The sequence below is a fragment of the Rhinoderma darwinii genome, unplaced genomic scaffold, assembly GCF_050947455.1.
Source record: "Rhinoderma darwinii isolate aRhiDar2 unplaced genomic scaffold, aRhiDar2.hap1 Scaffold_856, whole genome shotgun sequence".
NCBI classification, from domain to species: domain Eukaryota; kingdom Metazoa; phylum Chordata; class Amphibia; order Anura; family Rhinodermatidae; genus Rhinoderma; species Rhinoderma darwinii.
The window spans coordinates 14893-37758 of record NW_027464425.1 but is presented as its reverse complement, the minus strand read 5'-3'; the positions used below and the strand labels follow the sequence as shown (position 1 = coordinate 37758).

Below are 22866 nucleotides of genomic sequence, written 5' to 3'. Positions count from 1 at the left end.
CAGTATACAGGACAGGAGAAGTGGTACTGTGCAGTGTCCATATATACAGAATAATACAGATACTGAGAATTACACCCAGTATACAGGACAGGAGAAGTGGTACTGTGCAGTGTCTATATATACAGAATAATACAGATACTGAGAATTACACCCAGTATACAGGACAGGAGAAGTGGTACTGTGCAGTGTCCATATATACAGAATAATACAGATACTGAGAATTACACCCAGTGTACAGGACAGGAGAAGTGGTACTGTGCAGTGTGTATATATACACAGAATAATACAGATACTGAGAATTACACCCAGTATACAGGACAGGAGAAGTGGTACTGTGCAGTGTCCATATATATATATATATATATATATATATATATATATATACAGAATAATACAGATACTGAGAATTACACCCAGTATACAGGACAGGAGAAGTGGTACTGTGCAGTGTCCATATATACAGAATAATACAGATACTGAGAATTACACCCAGTATACAGGACAGGAGAAGTGGTACTGTGCAGTGTCCATATATAGAGAATAATACATATACTGAGAATTACACCCAGTGTACAGGACAGGAGAAGTGGTACTGTGCAGTGTCTATATATACAGAATAATACAGATACTGAGGATTACACCCAGTATACAGGACAGGAGAAGTGGTACTGTGCAGTGTATATATATATATATATACAGAATAATACAGATACTGAGAATTACACCCAGTATACAGGACAGGAGAAGTGGTACTGTGCAGTGTCCATATATAGAGAATAATACATATACTGAGAATTACACCCAGTATACAGGACAGGAGAAGTGGTACTGTGCAGTGTCTATATATACAGAATAATACAGATACTGAGAATTACACCCAGTATACAGGACAGGAGAAGTGGTACTGTGCAGTGTCCATATATACAGAATAATACAGATACTGAGAATTACACCCAGTATACAGGACAGGAGAAGTAGTACTGTGCAGTGTATATATATATACAGAATAATACAGATACTGAGAATTACGCCCAGTATACAGGACAGGAGAAGTGGTACTGTGCAGTGTATATATACAGAATAATACAGATACTGAGAATTACCCCCAGTATACAGGACAGGAGAAGTGGTGCTGTGCAGTATATATACAGAATAATACAGATACTGAGAATTACACCCAGTATACAGGACAGGAGAAGTGGTACTGTGCAGTGTCCACATATACAGAATAATACAGATACTGAGAATTACACCCAGTATACAGGACAGGAGAAGTGGTACTGTGCAGTGTCTATATATACCGAATAATACATATACTGAGAATTACACCCAGTATACAGGACAGGGGAAGTGGTACTGTGCAGTGTATATATATAGATGTGGGACATGAAGTGAAGGTCACGGTTTCGCTCTCCTCCTGGACTCTGAGTCACTGTCTGTCTATCTGTTCCGCGCTCCATCATCGCCTGTTTTATCGCCGCTCTACGATTATCTGACACATTCCGCGCTCTGAGCTAATAATAATCGCTGGACGCTGATAACGTAACGAGCGCCAGAGACGAGCCGGGAATGTTTACAGATATCCGCCGCTCAGTATATACAGTACATCATATATGATCCTGAGTTACATCTTATACTCCAGTCACATCCAGAGCTGCAGTCACAATTCTGCCAGTAAATGTCTATAACAACACAGTGAAGAATCTGCAGTCGATATCAGTCCTGGACGCGGCCACGTCCGTCAGGTTGTTATAAACGGACTGATTCGGCCGTTTCTTAGTTCTATCTGGTTTTAGAAAAACTGGTGACAGCCGATACGGCCGCAATTACGGTTCCCACAGCAGTGATCACACAGCTTTCCCAGACTCCTGAATGGCAGATACAACAACCCATCCCCCTGTACTCAGGACTCACCGGGAGCAGGATCTGTCCAGGTGATGACTGGCGCTGCGGTGTGAGGGACTGAAGGATCCTGCGCTGCTCTACAGGTGCCTCCTCCTCCAGGGACTGGCACTACCTGCTGCCCCCCCCCCCCCAGGTTTATAGACTTTATTACAACGTCCTTGAGAAGTCCTTGAGAAGTCAAGCAGAACCGGCCCCGGGTGCAGAATAGAATCCAGGTGAATTCCAGCTCAGTCACCTTTATCCCTGCACTGACTACTGGGGGGAGGGGGTCTCTCAGAAACAGGGGGACTAGAGTAGTGGACACTGACCCCCTATAATTATAGCATGGGGGGCAGATTGGGGGGCAGCCTTGCTCTGCGTTTTCCTCTGGTGGGGTTATTTCTAGGGCACGGTATTTGCCGATCTCGCGTATAAATCCCCCGCTTCTCCCGCTGGGCGTAAAGCATCGTCCTGTCAATTTCTATTACAAAGATTTGGGCGACGTTTTATATTCCTCAGGCGGGGGATGGGGGCTCATTCACACGGCAGGTTCATGGCGTAAAATGGCGCCGCTGTGTAGGTCAGGCTCCGTTCACACGTATCGGATTCATCACGGATCTCAAACCGCGGATTCCGTGATGTATATTCGGCCACAACCCACAGGTCACGCATGTTAACGTGGTTTACGCAATTCCAGTCACATTCTACGGAAAATCTCCCGCTCGGATTCTTGTCTCAGTCCCTCAGAAAATCAGTCGTCAAAATAAAAGGTTGCACGCTTTATATTCCACACGGAAAAGCCGAGGATCAGCGCCACCCAATCACAGCGCGGTTAATCTTCGCGCGGATCGGCAGCACAACCGCGAGAATCAGCCCCAGATCACTGGCGCGGAAATACGCCTCATCTTTTAACGGCGACGCGTGAACAAGCGCAATTATTACCCCGGTGTTTTACGTTTTCTGCGCTATTTCCGGACAAAGATTTATTTCTATGTTCTGTTCTCCGCCACCGATGATTACAATCGCGCATCCAGACGACGCACGCTGATAATAGATTTGGCGCCGTTTTTTTTAGCTCCGTTCCTTTTTTCCTTCAAATCTTCTAGAGGCGAAGAGTTGGTCTCCGGACGGACGGAGCGGAAACCACGGATCTGCGATTAGGGTCATTAGCCGAAGAGACAATGGAGACGATTAACGTTAAATCTCCACAAATAGGCCCCCCCCCCCCCCGCGCAAAACACGCCCCTCCCCCGGCTGTTGTGGCAACAAATCCTCGTGTTGTGACAACATTTAATAAAAGCGAAATGACAACAGAGGAAAACACGTCACCCGGCGGACAGCTCTGCTACACGAGGGGTTAAAGAGCGAGACGAGAAAGCTGCAGATTATTACACCACTGACCTCTCTACAGATCTGCAGAACATTGCTCCTCTACCTCCTGACAGATACATAGCGATATATCCTGCAGATTATTACACCACTGACCTCTCTACAGATCTGCAGAACATTGCTCCTCTACCTCCTGACAGATACATAGTGATATATCCTGCAGATTATTACACCACTGACCTCTCTACAGATCTGCAGAACATTGCTCCTCTACCTCCTGACAGATACATAGCGATATATCCTGCAGATTATTACACCACTGACCTCTCTACAGATCTGCAGAACATTGCTCCTCTACCTCCTGACAGATACACAGTGATATATCCTGCAGATTATTACACCACTGACCTCTACAGATCTGCAGAACATTGCTCCTCCACCTCCTGACAGATACATAGTGATATATCCTGCAGATTATTACACCACTGACCTCTCTACAGATCTGCAGAACATTGCTCCTCTACCTCCTGACAGATACATAGTGATATATCCTGCAGATTATTACACCACTGACCTCTCTACAGATCTGCAGAACATTGCTCCTCCACCTCCTGACAGATACATAGTGATATATCCTGCAGATTATTACACCACTGACCTCTGGTTGTAGATCTGATAGTTGGGCACAGGGTGATGGGCAGTGACTCATCATTAGCTCTGGGGTTGGCAGGGGTCCCCGGCGCGCTCTTCCCTCGGGCCGCCATGTATGTCCCGGCTGCAGTCACTTTCATCAGACAATCCGTGCGATCACTAGTACGAGCCGCAGATCATATTGTAGGGACACCCCCCTCCCCAAGGTGCCCCCCACATCCCGTGTAGGGGAGAAGGGCAGCGTGACCCCCTCTTGTCGTCGTACCCCGTGGGGGATGGGTTGTCCTCGGTGTGACTTGCCGTCCCATGTTTATAGGATGACAGATCGTTACATTCCTCGCGCTGCGATTTTACGACTGTTGTGGGATGATTGGCGACACTTTCATAGATACGAGACGCTGAGGGTCTGTTCACACGGCAGCCTCCGTTACGGCTGAAATTAGGGGGCTGTTTTCAGGAGAAAACAGCTCCGGCATTTCAGCCGTCATGGCATGTTGAGGCGCTTTTTCGCTGCGTCAATTACGGACGTAAATGGACCTGTTTTTCATGGAGTCAACGGGAAACGGCTACATTTACGTCTGAAGAAGTGACCTGCACCTCTCTGATGCGGGCGTCTATTTACGCCCCGCCTTTGACAGCGGCACGTAAAAAAAATGACCGTCGGCACAGAACATCGTAAGACCCATTGAAAATGAATGGCCAGATGTTTGCCGACGCGATCGAGCCGCATTTTCGGACGTAAATAAGCCGTGTGAACATACCCCGATTCTCAGCCGCGCCGTATAACGATGGAAATGATGTCTATATAATGACCGCGCTCTGACATCAGCCGCAGTCACACGGAAGTGGCGCCGTCCTCTGATATATATTTGCGGGAAGGTGTCCGGGCCGCAGAAAGGTTCCGCAATTGCTTTGTGTGCGAGTGACTATCTGCGGCCGGCCGTGTGAGATTTCTCACCTCCTCAAAGAGGTTCTGCAGCAGCCGCTTATTCAGCATCACGTCATATTAAGGCTGGGCTCACACACCCTATTTACGGACGTAATTCGGGCGTTTTAGCCCCGAATTACGTCCGAAAATACGGCTCCAATGCATTTTTTTTACGCCCCGCTGTCAAAAGACGGCGCGTAAAAAAAGACACCCACGTCAAAGAAGTGTCACTTCTTGGGACGTAATTGGAGCCGTTTTCCATTGGCTCCAAAGAAAAACAGCTCCAATTACGTCCGTAATTTCAGACGTAACGGACGCTGCCGTGTGAACATACCCAAGATGGAAGAGGGGAAGACGGGACTGGAGGATCAGACTACACAGGGTTGGTTTGTAGTCTGTAACCATGGAAACACATAGCTCTGCATAGGAGCTGTATACACAAAACGGGAGGAGGTTTTTAATCCAGACAAGTGGCTTCAATTTCATACGTATAATAAATAATCGTTACAATGTTGCGTTTTGTGATACAATATATTGGGGCGCTCTGCGTGGTGTCCGATATAACATGCGCCCCCCTGTAGTGGATCGTTTTCAGCCCCCCCCCCTCCTCCTCCTCGCTGCAGTTGTCCCGTCTTTCCGGTCACTCTTCCTCGTAGTCCCGGGATCAGTCATTTCAGTTTCCATAATAGGTAACAATGTAACAGAGGATGGGGGAGGGGGCGGCGCTGGGTGTACTGTTAACCCTTCAGCTGCCGGCCAATATTATAGGTGGTTTGCCCCCAGACAACATCACGTGTTTTTAACCCCTCGACTACCTCACCGGGAAAACCAGAGGACAACCAATATGGCCACCACTACCGCTCCCATAGTAGTGGTCACCCAGCTTTCCCAGAGTCCTGCATAACAGGACAGATTTGTCGTTCAGAAACCTGGGAAAGCCGAGTGGCAACCCCTGTGGGGAGTAATAGAGATCAATCTGTAGTCACCCAGCTTTCCCAACCCGTAGAATTATTAACCCCTTGACAAGAGGAGCCCCCGGGGCTTTCGTTATTATATTGAGGAGTTGCATTACAAGCGATTGTCTTATGTGCAGATTTATGGGACATTCCTGGCGGTGAAGACGGTGGGAGTTGTGATCCTCCGGCTCGGGATTCTCACGTCATTATATTATACAATTGTCGGCTGTGCGGTTCTGTGACAGATCAGGTGACATGTGGAGCGGTCGGGGGTCCGGCGAGGGGCTGCCGCATAACTGTCCCCGGATGTCGGGTCTGTACAATACGTCGCCTGCTCAGACATTACACCAATCACATTCCCCGGATTCTTCCCGCCAGTAACGGTTTATAATCAGGAGCCTCCAGGACTGGCGAAATCTCATCATAATCCGAGGCAACATGGCGACCAACGCGACTAACACGAAGACTGTGCGGCTTCCAGACAACGAACTTATGTTTATCTTTCTCCTTCTCTCCTCAGGATTTCCATCGCTCTGCAGCCGACGTGCGACAATCCCGGAAATTCACAAATTTATTGTGACTTCTTTCCGTGACCACAAGACGTAACCAGCAGTCGGCCATGACGGGTGAGCGCCGCCGCCGTGATCACAGGATTCTCGGATCCGCTCGGGTTCCGAAGTCTCAGTGTTTATTTACGGGGTCTCTGAATTCTGATCACACATTTGTCTCTATCTGATGTACCGGGAACAATGGATTTTACAGGGATGAAACTGAGACCCGACACCGCACAGGTCGTCTCCTTCATCCTGCCCGGTCCGTGTTCAGTGCCCATTTGTTTCCAGTAAATAGCACAGATATAGGGCTACACTGTATCCAAACTGGCGCCAGGCTCTGGGCGAGTACACCGCAGACGGACCGGCGCCAGGCCTCTGGGCCAGTACACCGCAGACGGACCGGCGCCAGGGCTCTGGGCGAGTACACCGCAGACGGACCGGCGCCAGGGCTCTGGGCGAGTACACCGCAGACGGACCGGCGCCAGGGCTCTGGGCGAGTACACCGCAGACGGACCGGCGCCAGGGCTCTGGGCGAGTACACCGCAGACGGACCGGCGCCAGGGCTCTGGGCGAGTACACCGCAGACGGACCGGCGCCAGGGCTCTGGGCGAGTACACCGCACACGGACCGGCGCCAGGGCTCTGGGCGAGTACACCGCACACGGACCGGCGCCAGGGCTCTGGGCGAGTACACCGCACACGGACCGGCGCCAGGGCTCTGGGCGAGTACACCGCACACGGACCGGCGCCAGGGCTCTGGGCGAGTACACCGCACACGGACCGGCGCCAGGGCTCTGGGCGAGTACACCGCACACGGACCGGCGCCAGGGCTCTGGGCGAGTACACCGCACACGGACCGGCGCCAGGGCTCTGGGCGAGTACACCGCACACGGACCGGCGCCAGGGCTCTGGGCGAGTACACCGCACACGGACCGGCGCCAGGGCTCTGGGCGAGTACACCGCACACGGACCGGCGCCAGGGCTCTGGGCGAGTACACCGCACACGGACCGGCGCCAGGGCTCTGGGCGAGTACACCGCACACGGACCGGCGCCAGGGCTCTGGGCGAGTACACCGCACACGGACCGGCGCCAGGGCACTGGGCGAGTACACCGCACACGGACCGGCGCCAGGCTCTGGGCGAGTACACCGCAGACGGACCGGCGCCAGGCTCTGGGCGAGTACACCGCAGACGGACCGGCGCCAGGCTCTGGGCGAGTACACCGCAGACGGACCGGCTCTGGGCGAGTACACCGCAGACGGACCGGCTCTGGGCGAGTACACCGCAGACGGACCGGCTCTGGGCGAGTACACCGTAGACGGACCGGCTCTGGGCGAGTACACCGTAGACGGACCGGCTCTGGGCGAGTACACCGTAGACGGACCGGCTCTGGGCGAGTACACCGTAGACGGACCGGCTCTGGGCGAGTACACCGTAGACGGACCGGCGCCAGGCTCTGGGCGAGTACACCGTAGACGGACCGGCGCCAGGCTCTGGGCGAGTACACCGTAGACGGACCGGCGCAAGGCTCTGGGCGAGTACACCGTAGACGGACCGGCGCCAGGCTCTGGGCGAGTACACCGTAGACGGACCGGCGCCAGGCTCTGGGCGAGTACACCGTAGACGGACCGGCGCCAGGCTCTGGGCGAGTACACCGTAGACGGACCGGCGCCAGGCTCTGGGTGAGTACACTGTATCCGGGCTGGCGCCAGGCTTTAGGGGAATACACTGTATCCGGGCTGGCACTGGGCCGCAGTTTTTTGCCATCGCCTGAAGATTATCACTTTGAGGGTCGCACCGCACCAGGGCTTATTTTCGTGGGCCAAGTATCCCTGGCATTTCAGAGGTGGGGACCGTCTCATTGTCAACACAGAACAGAAATAGTAGAAGTGACCCAAGAGGATGCCGCAAGTCACCGGAAGATCAGGGGCCGAACTTGTCGCCATCATTTGGCGCAGCCGGGCCCTTCACCCGGGGCAAAGAATCAGTTCATTACATGGGCCCGTGTATCACGATCCACAGGTCGATCGGTACCAGGACCGCCACCGACCTACCATCTATTATACTGGGGTCCCTTTATGTGGGCCCCTCAGACACCAGGGCACAGGGTGACCGCTTCCTCAGGATGGCGATCAGGACATGTTTTGCCGGACCCGAGTTTCGCCGATTAGTAAATCAGTCGCTGACTCTCCGCTCATCAGGATTCTTCCAGTATCTTCTATAAAGCACCTGCAGCAAATGAAGCGATTCCCTCGTCTCGGGCAGAGCAGACGCCGGCGCCGCGCTACACTAACGATACGTCGCCATTATCTGCGGTCAGACGTTTCCATCGACGCCGCGGCTCCGGGTTTACAATAATCCAGAGATGCTGGAAATCCCCCGGGAGCCGGCGCAGGGCCAGATAGGGAATATCATGGACTATCTGAGGCATGAGGTCACATGATCACGGGACGCCGGACGCCTCTTAGCGCTGAAACTTTCCACAGCTGCCGGAGAGATGCTGCAGGAGGTTAAATATAGCCGGGCCGGGGGGGGGGGGGGGGGGGAGGCCGGGGGGCTGCGATACGCTGGGACGTCACTATATAAACCCTGAATGAGAGATGTGCTAAGCTTACAGAGCAGCACCGGCCGCAGCGTCACATTGTCCCGCTCTGTATACTATATACTCACCCGTCCCGCCGTTCGCTTTCCATCCGGATAAATTCAATGAACCTGCAATCATCGTCTGCCTTCCGCTCGGAGCACAGCTTCAAAAAGACGTCCTCCTCCTCTACCTCCGGCGGGCAGCCCCGGGAACCATTCATGGACAAGTCTTTGGGCATCTTCACTGAGGATTTCGGCAAGTTCAGGAGACCCCATGAACCCTTGGGCTTCACAGGCAAGTTGGATTCAAGGGAAAATAGTTGTCAGGAAGCCGTTCCCCGGGTGATGGAATAGATTGAGCGAAGGGCGGCCATAGACACAGATCTGGGGAACGTTCTGACATGAAGTCGCAACGTTCATCCCTAGAGAAGCTGCGGATGTTTCCGGTGATGGGGACGATGTTACTGGAGCCGCCACGATTATTGGGGTCACAGCCAGTTAGTGGGGTCACGTCATACAACTTAGAATGTCAGTAAGGAGTACCCCATCAGTGCCCAAAGTATCACGGCAAATCAAGGAATATTTTCACAACTTGCTGGGGGTTGTAGTACCACAAACCTGCACGGCTCTAAATCCGGCAGTTGCCCAGTGAAACGGACATTCCATCTCTTTATTTATAATGGTCAGTTGGAGTGTTATCAAGTGCAGCAACACTTTGTTTTCTTCATATTCTTACCATTTTCAAGAACTCTGCCTGCAGTCAGTGGATGAGAGCCGTCTTGTTTACATCAAGAGGTTGAAAAACGGTCCTGACCAGGTTGTTCTCACACGGGTGAAGGTTTATTACAACGTATCAGTATAGGAAAGCGCAATCAGCCTGGAGTCCAGGACAGGAGACTGACTTGCACTGCTGCCAGGTTTAGCTCACAGAGCATGGTCTACACTGATACATAGTAACAAACCCTCAGCTCTGAATATAAAAAATTGATGTTTCAATTCACTGACAGCAATCAGACATATTTTTTTTATATGGTGAAGAATTTTAAAACAAAGTAGAAACTTGCAGAACTTGTATTATACAGTAATGGATATTTATCAGGAGACTGGACACAGAGCCTTTAATCTCTGTCCTATGTACATCCCATACAGTCTATTCTGCTGGTGGAGTCACTGTGTACCTACATTACATTACTTATCCCGTGCTGATCCTGAGTTACATCCTGTATTATACTCCAGAGCTGCACTCACTATTCTGCTGGTGGAGTCACTGTGTACATACATTACATTACTTATCCTGTACTGATCCTGAGTTACATCCTGTATTATACTCCAGAGCTGCACTCACTATTCTGCTGGTGGAGTCACTGTGTACATACATTACATTACTTATCCTGTACTGATCCTGAGTTACATCCTGTATTATACTCCAGAGCTGCACTCACTATTCTGCTGGTGGAGTCACTGTGTACATACATTACTTATCCTGTACTGATCCTGAGTTACATCCTGTAATATACTCCAGAGCTGCACTCACTATTCTGCTGGTGGAATCACTGTGTACATACATTACATTACTTATCCTGTACTGATCCTGAGTTATATCCTGTATTATACTCCAGAGCTGCACTCACTATTTTGCTGGTGGAGTCACTGTGTACATACATTACATTACTTATCCTGTACTGATCCTGAGTTACATCCAGTATTATACTCCAGAGCTGCACTCACTATTCTGCTGGTGGAGTCACTGTGTACATACATTACATTACCTATCCTGAGGTACATCCTGTATTATACTCCAGAGCTGCACTCACTATTCTGCTGGTGGAGTCACTGTGTACATACATTACATTACTTATCCTGTACTGATCCTGAGTTACATCCAGTATTATACTCCAGAGCTGCACTCACTATTCTGCTGGTGGAGTCACTGTGTACACACATTACATTACTTATCCTGTACTGATCCTGAGTTATATCCTGTATTATACTCCAGAGCTGCACTCACTATTCTGCTGGTGGAGTCACTGTGTACATACATTACATTACTTATCCTGTACTGATCCTGAGTTATATCCTGTATTATACTCCAGAGCTGCACTCACTATTCTGCTGGTGGAGTCACTGTGTACATACATTACATTACTTATCCTGTACTGATCCTGAGTTATATCCTGTATTATACTCCAGAGCTGCACTCACTATTTTGCTGGTGGAGTCACTGTGTACATACATTACTTATCCTGTACTGATCCTGAGTTACATCCTGTAATATACTCCAGAGCTGCACTCACTATTCTGCTGGTGGAATCACTGTGTACATACATTACATTACTGATCCTGAGTTATATCCTGTATTATACTCCAGAGCTGCACTCACTATTTTGCTGGTGGAGTCACTGTGTACATACATTACTTATCCTGTACTGATCCTGAGTTACATCCTGTAATATACTCCAGAGCTGCACTCACTATTCTGCTGGTGGAATCACTGTGTACATACATTACATTACTTATCCTGTACTGATCCTGAGTTATATCCTGTATTATACTCCAGAGCTGCACTCACTATTCTGCTGGTGGAGTCACTGTGTACATACATTACATATCCTGTACTGATCCTGAGTTACATCCTGTATTATACTCCAGAGCTGCACTCACTATTCTGCTGGTGGAGTCACTGTGTACATACATTACATTACTTATCCTGTACTGATCCTGAGTTACCTCCTGTATTATACTCCAGAGCTGCACTCACTATTATGTTGGTGGAGTCACTGTGTACATACATTACATTACTTATCCGGAGTTATATCCTGTATTATACTCCAGAGCTGCACTCACTATTCTGCTGGTGGAGTCACTGTGTACATACATTACATTACTTATCCTGTACTGATCCTGAGTTACCTCCTGTATTATACTCCAGAGCTGCACTCACTATTATGCTGGTGGAGTCACTGTGTACATACATTACATTACTTATCCTGTACTGATCCTGAGTTATATCCTGTATTATACTCCAGAGCTGCACTCACTATTCTGCTGGTGGAGTCACTGTGTACATACATTACTTATCCTGTACTGATCCCGAGTTACATCCTGTATTATACTCCAGAGCTGCACTCACTATTCTGATGGTGGAGTCACTGTGTACATACATTACATATCCTGTACTGATCCTGAGTTACATCCTGTATTATACTCCAGAGCTGCACTCACTATTCTGCTGGTGGAGTCACTGTGTACATACATTACATTACTTATCCTGTACTGATCCTGAGTTACATCCTGTATTATACTCCAGAGCTGCACTCACTATTCTGCTGGTGGAGTCACTGTGTACATACATTACATTACTTATCCTGTACTGATCCTGAGTTACATCCTGTATTATACTCCAGAGCTGCACTCACTATTCTGCTGGTGGAGTCACTGTGTACATACATTACATTACTTATCCTGTACTGATCCTGTGTTACATCCTGTATTATACTCCAGAGCTGCACTCACTATTCTGCTGGTGGATTCACTGTGTACATACATTACATTACTTATCCTGTACTGATCCTGAGTTACATCCTGTATTATACTCCAGAGCTGTACTCACTATTTTGCTGGTGGAGTCACTGTGTACATACATTACTTATCCTGTACTGATCCTGAGTTACATCCTGTATTATACTCCAGAGCTGCACTCACTATTCTGCTGGTGGAGACACTGTGTACAAACATTACATTACTTATCCTGTACTGATCCTGAGTTACATCCTGTATTATACGCCAGAGCTGCACTCACTATTCTGCTGGTGGAGTCACTGTGTACATACATTACATTACTTATCCTGTACTGATCCTGAGTTACATCCTGTATTATACTCCGGAGCTGCACTCACTGTTCTGCTGGTGGAGATATCAGTGTAATAGACATATTTTCCTGCAGCCGGCGCCGCACAGAACGTGAAGACCTTGGGAAACACTTATCAGTTTGAAGTCGACGTCAGAGATTTCTCCCCAGAGGACATCATCGTCACCACGTCCAACAACCAGATCGAGGTGCACGCTGAGAAAGTAAGTGACCCCCATGAAATCCGGTCGTCTACACTGAGTGACGTCGATGGTTATGGAGTTCAGAGTTATCAAGAGCAGAAAACTGCAATAATAAGAAAATAAAAATAAATAATATAAAATAATAATAATATTGTCATCTGGGCGTTTCTCGTAATGAACCTCAGACTTTCCTGGATTCTCTGTGTGGCTCGAGACTAGAGTATAAGAGACTATAGAGCTGCAATCACACTTCTGCTGTTACATCATGTCTCATACTCCAGTCATATCTAGAGCTGCATCCTCAATTCCGCTTATGTTCTGTCTTATACTCTAGTCACATTTAGAGCTAGTCACAATTCTGCTGTTACAACAATGTCTCATACTCCAGTCACATTTAAATCTGCATGCACAATTCTACTTACATTCTGTTTTACACTCTAGTCACATATCAAGCTGCAGTCACAATTCTGTTACCTCATGTTTCATATGCCAGTGACTTCTAGAGCTCAATCCACGATTCTACTTATAGTCTGTTTTATGCATTAGTCACATCTAGAGCTGCATCCACAATACGGATTATATTCGGTTTTATGCTTTAGTTACATCCAGAGCTGCAGTCACAATTCTGCCAGAATCTACTTGGAATCTCTCCGCGCTGCTCCCATAATGCAATGCAATCTGTACGACGGATGTCATTTTTTCTATATCAAACTTACCTATCATCCCTAGTGCAAACACTACATCTCCCACTATGCAGCGCAGTAGAGCACGTTCTGTACAGGCACCGAGCCAACAGGGGTCAGTAGGGAGATGTCAGGTCCTGCAGTTGTTATTTTACTGCTGTGACTGGAGAGAATCCCTCCTGATAACGAGTCTCCGCTTGTTCCGCAGTTGGCCACGGATGGGACCATCATGAACACCTTCACCCACAAGTGCCAGCTCCCCGAGGACGTGGACCCCACCACAGTGACCTCTGCCCTGGGAGAGGACGGCATGTTGACCGTCAGAGCCGAGAGAAGTCCCAGCAAGAACACGGACCACCAAACGTTCCGCACGGAAATCAAAATCTAGAGGCGCGAGGGAGGAGGGGGCGCCAGACACGGCCCCATCACTGCGCCCCGACCCCAGCATTAGTGGTGGTGACCCCGGTGTGCGCAGATAGGGGGCGGTAAGGAGCACTGAGCGGCCAGTTCTGCTGTGGACATTCCAGAGGGGATTGTAGAGGATGAGGGGTCCCCAACAATCATGAGGGGTCAGGCTGCTGTTGGTATTATATGGCGCCCATAGGAGTCGGTTCTGCTCCGGATAATAGAGGGGGGTACAAAGCAGGACCCCCACATACACGCATAGGGCTAGGGTGCACTGTACCTTTAATATTCGGGATCACTGGACAAGTTCTGCGCTGGGACTTCTTGTACTACTGACTATTAACTCTTCAGTGACAGCTGCCGTCAACGAGATCGCATGGGAATCATTGTAGTCACGTGGACTGCAGCTGGAGCTCAACCAATCAGCAGCCGAAGGCCTCGTGCACCCGTCCGTGGTTTTCTTCTGCGTCCGTGCCGGTTTTTTTTGCGGATAGAACACGGAGCCATTCATTTCTTTGGCAGCCGTTGTTTTTGCGTTGCGTTTCCGTGTGTCCTAATCTTGTCTAATTGATCTGTCCGCAAAAAAAACCTCGCACATCACACGGAAGCACCACGGACTGTACGGTGCGGTGCATGAGGCCTGTGATGCCCCCTGGCGGCCGTGCGGTTCTGTGCGATCCCTCCTCTCCGCGTCGCTCTCTTGTATATAATTTGTATTTTTGTTGTTACATTTTAAATACTTTGTATCACTGACGAGTCCGACTCTTATTTCTGAGCGCAGCTGGAAGTGTGAATGTGGCGCCCCAGCGGCTGCTGCTGGTATTACACTAGATCGGGTACGATGAGGTCGGGGGCTACACACAGACTTTTTGTAGCTTCTGATTGATTTTAACCCTTCAGTGCCCGCAGCTCAATGTAGTCACGTGCACCGCAGCTGTACCTCATAGTTACAATCAATCCATAAAGTCTGGGTGTAGCCCTTGTTCACACAGTGCAGATTTGCTGCAGGTTTTGAATGTATATTTTAAGATAAGACCAGGAGCGGAACCTAAAGAAATATATAAGTGAAGGTCTTGTAGGTCGGCTCTCCTGGATCCAATTCTGGTTTTGGCTTAAATAATAATGCATGAAAATCTTCAGTAAATCTGCACTGTGGGAACAAGACCTAAGGGTGCATTTACATGAGACAATTTGGACTGAGTGGATGAAACGCATCAAAAAAACTGCGTCTGAAAACGTCTGATGTAAACTGTGTGCAGGAGGGGGATAAAAGGAAGCGGCTGAATGTAAGGTCGCTGAGCGCCCCCCTGAGACCACACTGGGGGCATTCATAGAGGTCGGGGGGTCCGCACCCATAACCACTGACACAGGGCCGTGGTTGGTGCTCCCCCCCCCCCCCCTTCTCGGCAGGTTCCCCGTTTGCTGCCATTGTGTGGACCCCCCTCCTGCACCGCGTCTCATTACAATATGGTATATAAAGCCCACCCGGGCATTGCCCCCTCACCCTCCAGGGGTCCGGTAGCAGCTGCAGAGATGACGCGTCCTCCGCAATGTGTGACTGGATATTTATATGGGACTTGTGACGGTTCTGTGAGATTATCAGACTCCGCACATCGGAAATCCTGGAAATGCTGAAATACTGAGTGCTGCTGAATTCTTACTGTTGCTGGGACATTCCTGCTGTTATCAGGTGGCAGCGGACCCCCCACCCCCCATGGAAAATACTATTTATAGAGACAATAGAGAGAAGCACGGGGGCGACAATCCCGGATCTGAAACCTGAACCTGCCGCGAAGAACCAAAGTCACCTCCAGAGAAACGCGGAGAAACCGCAATATTATCACAATGACCGCAGTGTAAAGGAAGCTGCAGGAACACCAGGGGTTAACTTAAAATGACAGCGACGAGTCCGATCCTGAATACTTGGAAAATACCTGAAATACTAATAATAAGTCATTACCCGCTGTATCTAATCCTATCATGTGTGATACTGCCTGCTGAGCTGTGTATCTAATCCTATCATGTGTGATACTGTCTGCTGAGCTGTGTATCTAATCCTATCATGTGTGATACTGTCTGCTGAGCCGTGTATCTAATCCTATCATGTGTGATACTGTCTGCTGAGCTGTGTATCTAATCCTATCATGTGTGATACTGCCTGCTGAGCTGTGTATCTAATCCTATCATGTGTGATACTGTCTGCTGAGCTGTGTGTCTAATCCTATCATGTGTGATACTGTCTGCTGAGCTGTGTATCTAATCCTATCATGTGTGATACTGCCTGCTGAGCTGTGTATCTAATCCTATCATGTGTGATACTGTCTGCTGAGCTGTGTATCTAATCCTATCATGTGTGATACTGTCTGCTGAGCCGTGTATCTAATCCTATCATGTGTGATACTGTCTGCTGAGCTGTGTATCTAATCCCATCATATGTGATACTGTCTGCTGAGCTGTGTATCTAATCCTATCATGTGTGATACTGCCTGCTGAGCTGTGTATCTAATCCTATCATGTGTGATACTGCCTGCTGAGCTGTGTATCTAATCCTATCCTGTGTGATACTGTCTCTGGGACAGCAATCTAAAATCTGGGACTGTCTGGGGGATTCGGGACAGTTGTCCGCCTTTAACCCGTTCACTGCCGCCTGTCGGAGCCGCAGACCTCATATAGGGGCTTTGTGGGGGGCGCAGCTGTCTCCGCACGTCCAGATCTTATTTCACACGGGGCGATGAGAGAACAGAAGATGATTCAGACCCCAAATTAGGAACTTTCCTTGGATCCAGATACAAGCAGTACTGACCCCTGCCCCCCCCCCCCTCAGTTATTTTGGGGTTCAGGACACTTTGTAACACGGTGAGAGCACAAAACATTTATTTTGGTTCCAGTTGCCGGTCGCCGCCGCTCGGGATGACGTTATTGTCCCTATAGGTGGTGGGGGGTGGGGTGGCGCTAGATCTTCTCATAGAGGGGGCTGGGGGTCTATTACAACCAGACAGAGGAGACCCCCGACAATCACTGATCTCCACCCACAGCGGAAAATCTAATATTGGGAACAATTCTGCTTTAGGGTCAATGCACACGATGCGCATTACGTGCGGTTTTTCCACGTGGATTTGCTTGTGGCAAAACCGCAGCGTAATACGGTACCAGCATAGACGACGATATCCCAGGGAATCTCACGGACACGCTGCGCTATTTTTTGGGACGTTTTTTCAAAACCGCGGCATGTGAATTTATCCCGTGATTCCACTTGCAAATTCTATCCCCGTGGTACTACATATATACGCAGCAAAACATAAAAACCGCGCCAAAAACTCACCTGCGAATTTCTTGCAGTTTTACTGCGTATTTTCTGCAGTAAAATACACAACGTGTGCATGTAGCCCTGGGGGTAAGGCCACACGGCCGCGACACGCCCAGCAACCGCACCAGCACCATGTTCGGCGCCGTCATCAAACGCCGCACGTTATTGCAGGTAAAACAGAACTTTACCTGCAAATTCGTGTGGCCATAAAGGATGTATTATTTCATGGCCGCACGATTGTGCAGGGACGTCTTAGCCGCAATAACGCGCGGTTTTGGGTATTTGACAGCCGTTGCGACCAGGTCAGCGCCGCTCCGCGTGGCCTTACCTTTTTTCAGATCCGTGCAAATCAATGGAGCTGTTCACACATGCCTGGTTTTTCATGCAGCGTGCGTCCGTTGTGTGACACTGCGTGTCCTATTTCAGTCCGTTTTTGCGGACCACGTCGCGCATTGATGTCTATGGCTGCGTGAAATAGACGGACCGCGCACTGACGACATCTTCGGGCTATCCGTGTTTTTCACTCCTTGAATTTGATACTTTTCTGACGTACGTTTTTTTTCTTTCTGTATCACTTGTCGCAGTTGGCGTTTTTTTTTCCTACATTCCCACTTGTTAGTAGCGTCCGGGTAATCGGACAACGGTTAAGAAATCCTGTTCAAAAGTTAATAATAAAAGCGGCGCCGACCCCGAGTCAACCCACGAGAAGAGCGCGCAATTGTGTCTCGTGTATTTACGTAGTGACCGTTCTCCCGCGCCGGTCCCTGGGTTTGAATGCAGCGTCTGATACAAGGATCGCAGTTTGTCACGTCCGCGGTGCGCCCGTGCAGGACACGTTGTTACAGGAAAATAAAACACGTCCTATTTTTTTCACGGACCCTTCACACTCGCCATTGAAACAGTCGGGTGAATGGCCCCATTGACGCACACGAGTCCGTGCGACGGCCGTTGTTTTAACAGTCACCACACGGACGGGATACTCGCGTCTGAACGAGCCCTGACTGAACATTAGATGTGGGCGCAGTTTCGTGCTCGCCGCCCTGCGTTTGCTTTCAGTTCAGGAGAGTAATGAACACAATTTGAACTTGACATTTTATTTGCTGGAATCGCGGCGGTGATCAGGTCGTCATCGTGTGACACATTTACTCTATGGACGGACATTTACGGCGTGACGGGGAGGCGGACGCCGCGGCGCTGGATTTGGACAGAGTTTCTCCTGGATTTTTGCAGCTTCATTGATCAGCGGAGGCAATTACTGCAGCAACCAATCAGATTCCAGCTCTCCGTTCTGTGGGGGATTTTAAAGAATGAAAGCCGTGTTGTGATTGGTTGCTCTGGGCAGGGCGCTGCACGCCCCCAGCTCATTGTACGGACGTTACTCCGGGCGCACACACGCCACCAGCGTCCGCATCCAGCGCTTTAGGGAGTCCTGCAGCAACGTCCCCACCTCCTTCCGCTCAGCAGGCACCTTCCAGTGGGCAGGTGTAGGGAGGGGTCTCATACATGTCTTCCGTGACTTGTCCGTTATAAGGCTGGCACTGGCGGCCTCCTGGCCACTCCGGGTCTCTGCCCTCTGCCCCGTCATACAGCTGGTGCGGCAGGTCCGGAGGAGGCTTCTGCTGGATGGAACCATGGGGGTCCGCAGGGAGGGGTTGCTGGAGGCTGGTTGGGGGTCTCCGGTAAGACAAACGCACACCCCCGAATCACAGTCTATGAAGAAGGTATAGTGGGGGGCAGACATGGCCACTTCACGCTGCCTGCTGACACAATCTACCAGAAAGAAGGACAAACAGTCAGGAGAATATATATACAGGTGTATTATAATATACTACATCATCATCATCATCATCATCCTCACCTGTAATATTACACATCTACATCATCATCATCCTCACCTCACCTCACCTGTAATATTACACATCATCATCCTCACCTGTAATATTACACATCTACATCATCATCATCCTCACCTCACCTGTAATATTACACATCATCATCATCATCATCATCCTCACCTGTAATATTACACATCATCATCCTCACCTGTAATATTACACATCATCATCCTCACCTGTAATATTACACATCATCATCCTCACATGTAATATTACACACCATCATCCTCACCTGTAATATTACACATCATCATCATCATCCTCACCTGTAATATTACACATCATCATCCTCACCTGTAATATTATACATCATCATCCTCACCTGTAATATTACACATCATCATCCTCACCTGTAATATTATACATCATCATCCTCACCTGTAATATTACACAACATCATCATCATCCTCACCTCACCTGTAATATTACACATCATCATCCTCACCTGTATTACACATCATCATCCTCACCATCATCATCATCCTCACCTGTAATATTACACATCATCATCCTCACCTGTAATATTACACATCATCATCCTCACCTGTAATATTACACATCATCATCATCCTCACCTCACCTGTAATATTACACATCATCCTCACCTGTATTACACATCATCATCCTCACCTGTATTACACATCATCATCATCATCATCCTCACCTGTAATATTACACATCATCATCATCCTCACCTGTAATATTACACATCATCCTCACCTGTATTACACATCATCATCATCCTCACCTGTATTACACATCATCATCATCATCCTCACCTGTAATATTACACATCATCATCCTCACCTGTAATATTACACATCATCATCCTCACCTGTAATATTACACATCATCATCCTCACCTGTAATATTACACATAATCATCCTCATCCTCACCTGTAATATTACACATAATCATCCTCATCCTCACCTGTAATATTACACATAATCATCCTCACCTGTAATATTACACATCATCATCCTCACCTGTAATATTACACATCATCATCATCACCTGTAATATTACACATCATCATCCTCACCTGTAATATTACACATCATCATCCTCACCTGTAATATTACACATCATCATCCTCACCTGTAATATTACACATCATCACCTGTAATATTACACATCATCATCCTCTCCTGTAATATTACACATCATCATCCTCACCTGTAATATTACACATCATCATCCTCACCTGTAATATTACACATCATCATCATCATCATCCTCACCTGTAATATTACACATCATCATCCTCACCTGTAATATTACACATCATCATCATCCTCACCTGTAATATTACACATCATCATCCTCACCTGTAATATTACACAGCATCATCCTCACCTGTAATATTACACATCATCATCCTCACCTGTATTACACATCATCATCATCCTCCTCACCTGTAATATTACACATCATCCTCACCTGTAATATTACACATCATCATCATCATCATCATCCTCACCTCACCTGTAATATTACACATCATCATCCTCACCTGTATTACACATCATCATCATCATCATCCTCACCTGTAATATTACACATCATCATCCTCACCTGTAATATTACACATCATCATCCTCACCTGTAATATTACACATCATCCTCACCTCACCTGTAATATTACACATCATCCTCACCTGTATTACACATCATCATCATCCTCACCTGTATTACACATCATCATCATCATCATCCTCACCTGTAATATTACACATCATCATCCTCACCTGTAATATTACACATCATCATCCTCACCTGTAATATTACACATCATCATCCTCACCTGTAATATTACACATCATCATCCTCACCTGTAATATTACACATCATCATCCTCACCTGTAATATTACACATCATCATCCTCACCTGTAATATTACACATCATCATCCTCACCTGTAATATTACACATCATCATCATCCTCACCTGTAATATTACACATCATCATCATCATCCTCACCTGTAATATTACACATCATCATCCTCCCCTGTAATATTACACATCATCATCCTCACCTGTAATATTACACATCATCATCATCCTCACCTGTAATATTACACATCATCATCCTCACCTGTAATATTACACATCATCACCTGTAATATTACACATCATCATCCTCTCCTGTAATATTACACATCATCATCCTCACCTGTAATATTACACATCATCATCATCCTCACCTGTAATATTACACATCATCATCCTCACCTGTAATATTACACATCATCATCCTCACCTGTAATATTACACATCATCATCATCATCCTCACCTGTAATATTACACATCATCATCATCCTCACCTGTAATATTACACAGCATCATCCTCACCTGTAATATTACACATCATCCTCACCTGTAATATTACACATCATCATCCTCATCCTCACCTGTAATATTACACATCATCATCCTCACCTGTAATATTACACATCATCATCCTCACCTGTAATATTACACATCATCATCATCCTCACCTGTAATATTACACATCATCATCCTCATCCTCACCTGTAATATTACACATCATCATCCTCACCTGTAATATTACACATCATCATCCTCACCTGTAATATTACACATCATCATCCTCACCTGTAATATTACACATCATCATCCTCACCTGTAATATTACACATCATCATCCTCACCTGTAATATTACACATCATCATCCTCACCTGTAATATTACACATCATCCTCACCTGTATTACACATCATCATCATCCTCACCTGTATTACACATCATCATCATCCTCACCTGTATTACACATCATCATCATCATCATCCTCACCTGTAATATTACACATCATCATCCTCACCTGTAATATTACACATCATCCTCACCTGTAATATTACACATCATCATCCTCATCCTCACCTGTAATATTACACATCATCATCCTCACCTGTAATATTACACATCATCATCCTCACCTGTAATATTACACATCATCATCCTCACCTGTAATATTACACATCATCATCCTCACCTGTAATATTACACATCATCATCATCCTCACCTGTAATATTACACAGCATCATCCTCACCTGTAATATTACACATCATCCTCACCTGTAATATTACACATCATCATCCTCATCCTCACCTGTAATATTACACATCATCATCCTCACCTGTAATATTACACATCATCATCCTCACCTGTAATATTACACATCATCATCATCCTCACCTGTAATATTACACATCATCATCCTCATCCTCACCTGTAATATTACACATCATCATCCTCACCTGTAATATTACACATCATCATCCTCACCTGTAATATTACACATCATCATCCTCACCTGTAATATTACACATCATCATCCTCACCTGTAATATTACACATCATCATCCTCACCTGTAATATTACACATCATCATCCTCACCTGTAATATTACACATCATCCTCACCTGTATTACACATCATCATCATCCTCACCTGTATTACACATCATCATCATCCTCACCTGTATTACACATCATCATCATCATCATCCTCACCTGTAATATTACACATCATCATCCTCACCTGTAATATTACACATCATCCTCACCTGTAATATTACACATCATCATCCTCATCCTCACCTGTAATATTACACAT

The 22866-nt window shown here is 47.6% G+C and overlaps 1 protein-coding gene across 1 annotated transcript; it reads left to right on the top strand.

The window, feature by feature from the left end:
* The first annotated feature begins 8927 nt into the window (after positions 1 to 8927).
* On the top strand, positions 8928 to 14724 carry HSPB7 (heat shock protein family B (small) member 7). Its single transcript, XM_075849465.1, has 4 exons — positions 8928 to 9183; positions 9422 to 9423; positions 12828 to 12955; positions 13826 to 14724. The coding sequence occupies exons 1-4, from the start codon at positions 9008 to 9010 to the stop codon at positions 14003 to 14005; spliced, it is 486 nt and encodes a 161-aa protein (XP_075705580.1). The 5' UTR covers positions 8928 to 9007; the 3' UTR covers positions 14006 to 14724.
* Positions 14725 to 22866: the final 8142 nt, after the last annotated feature.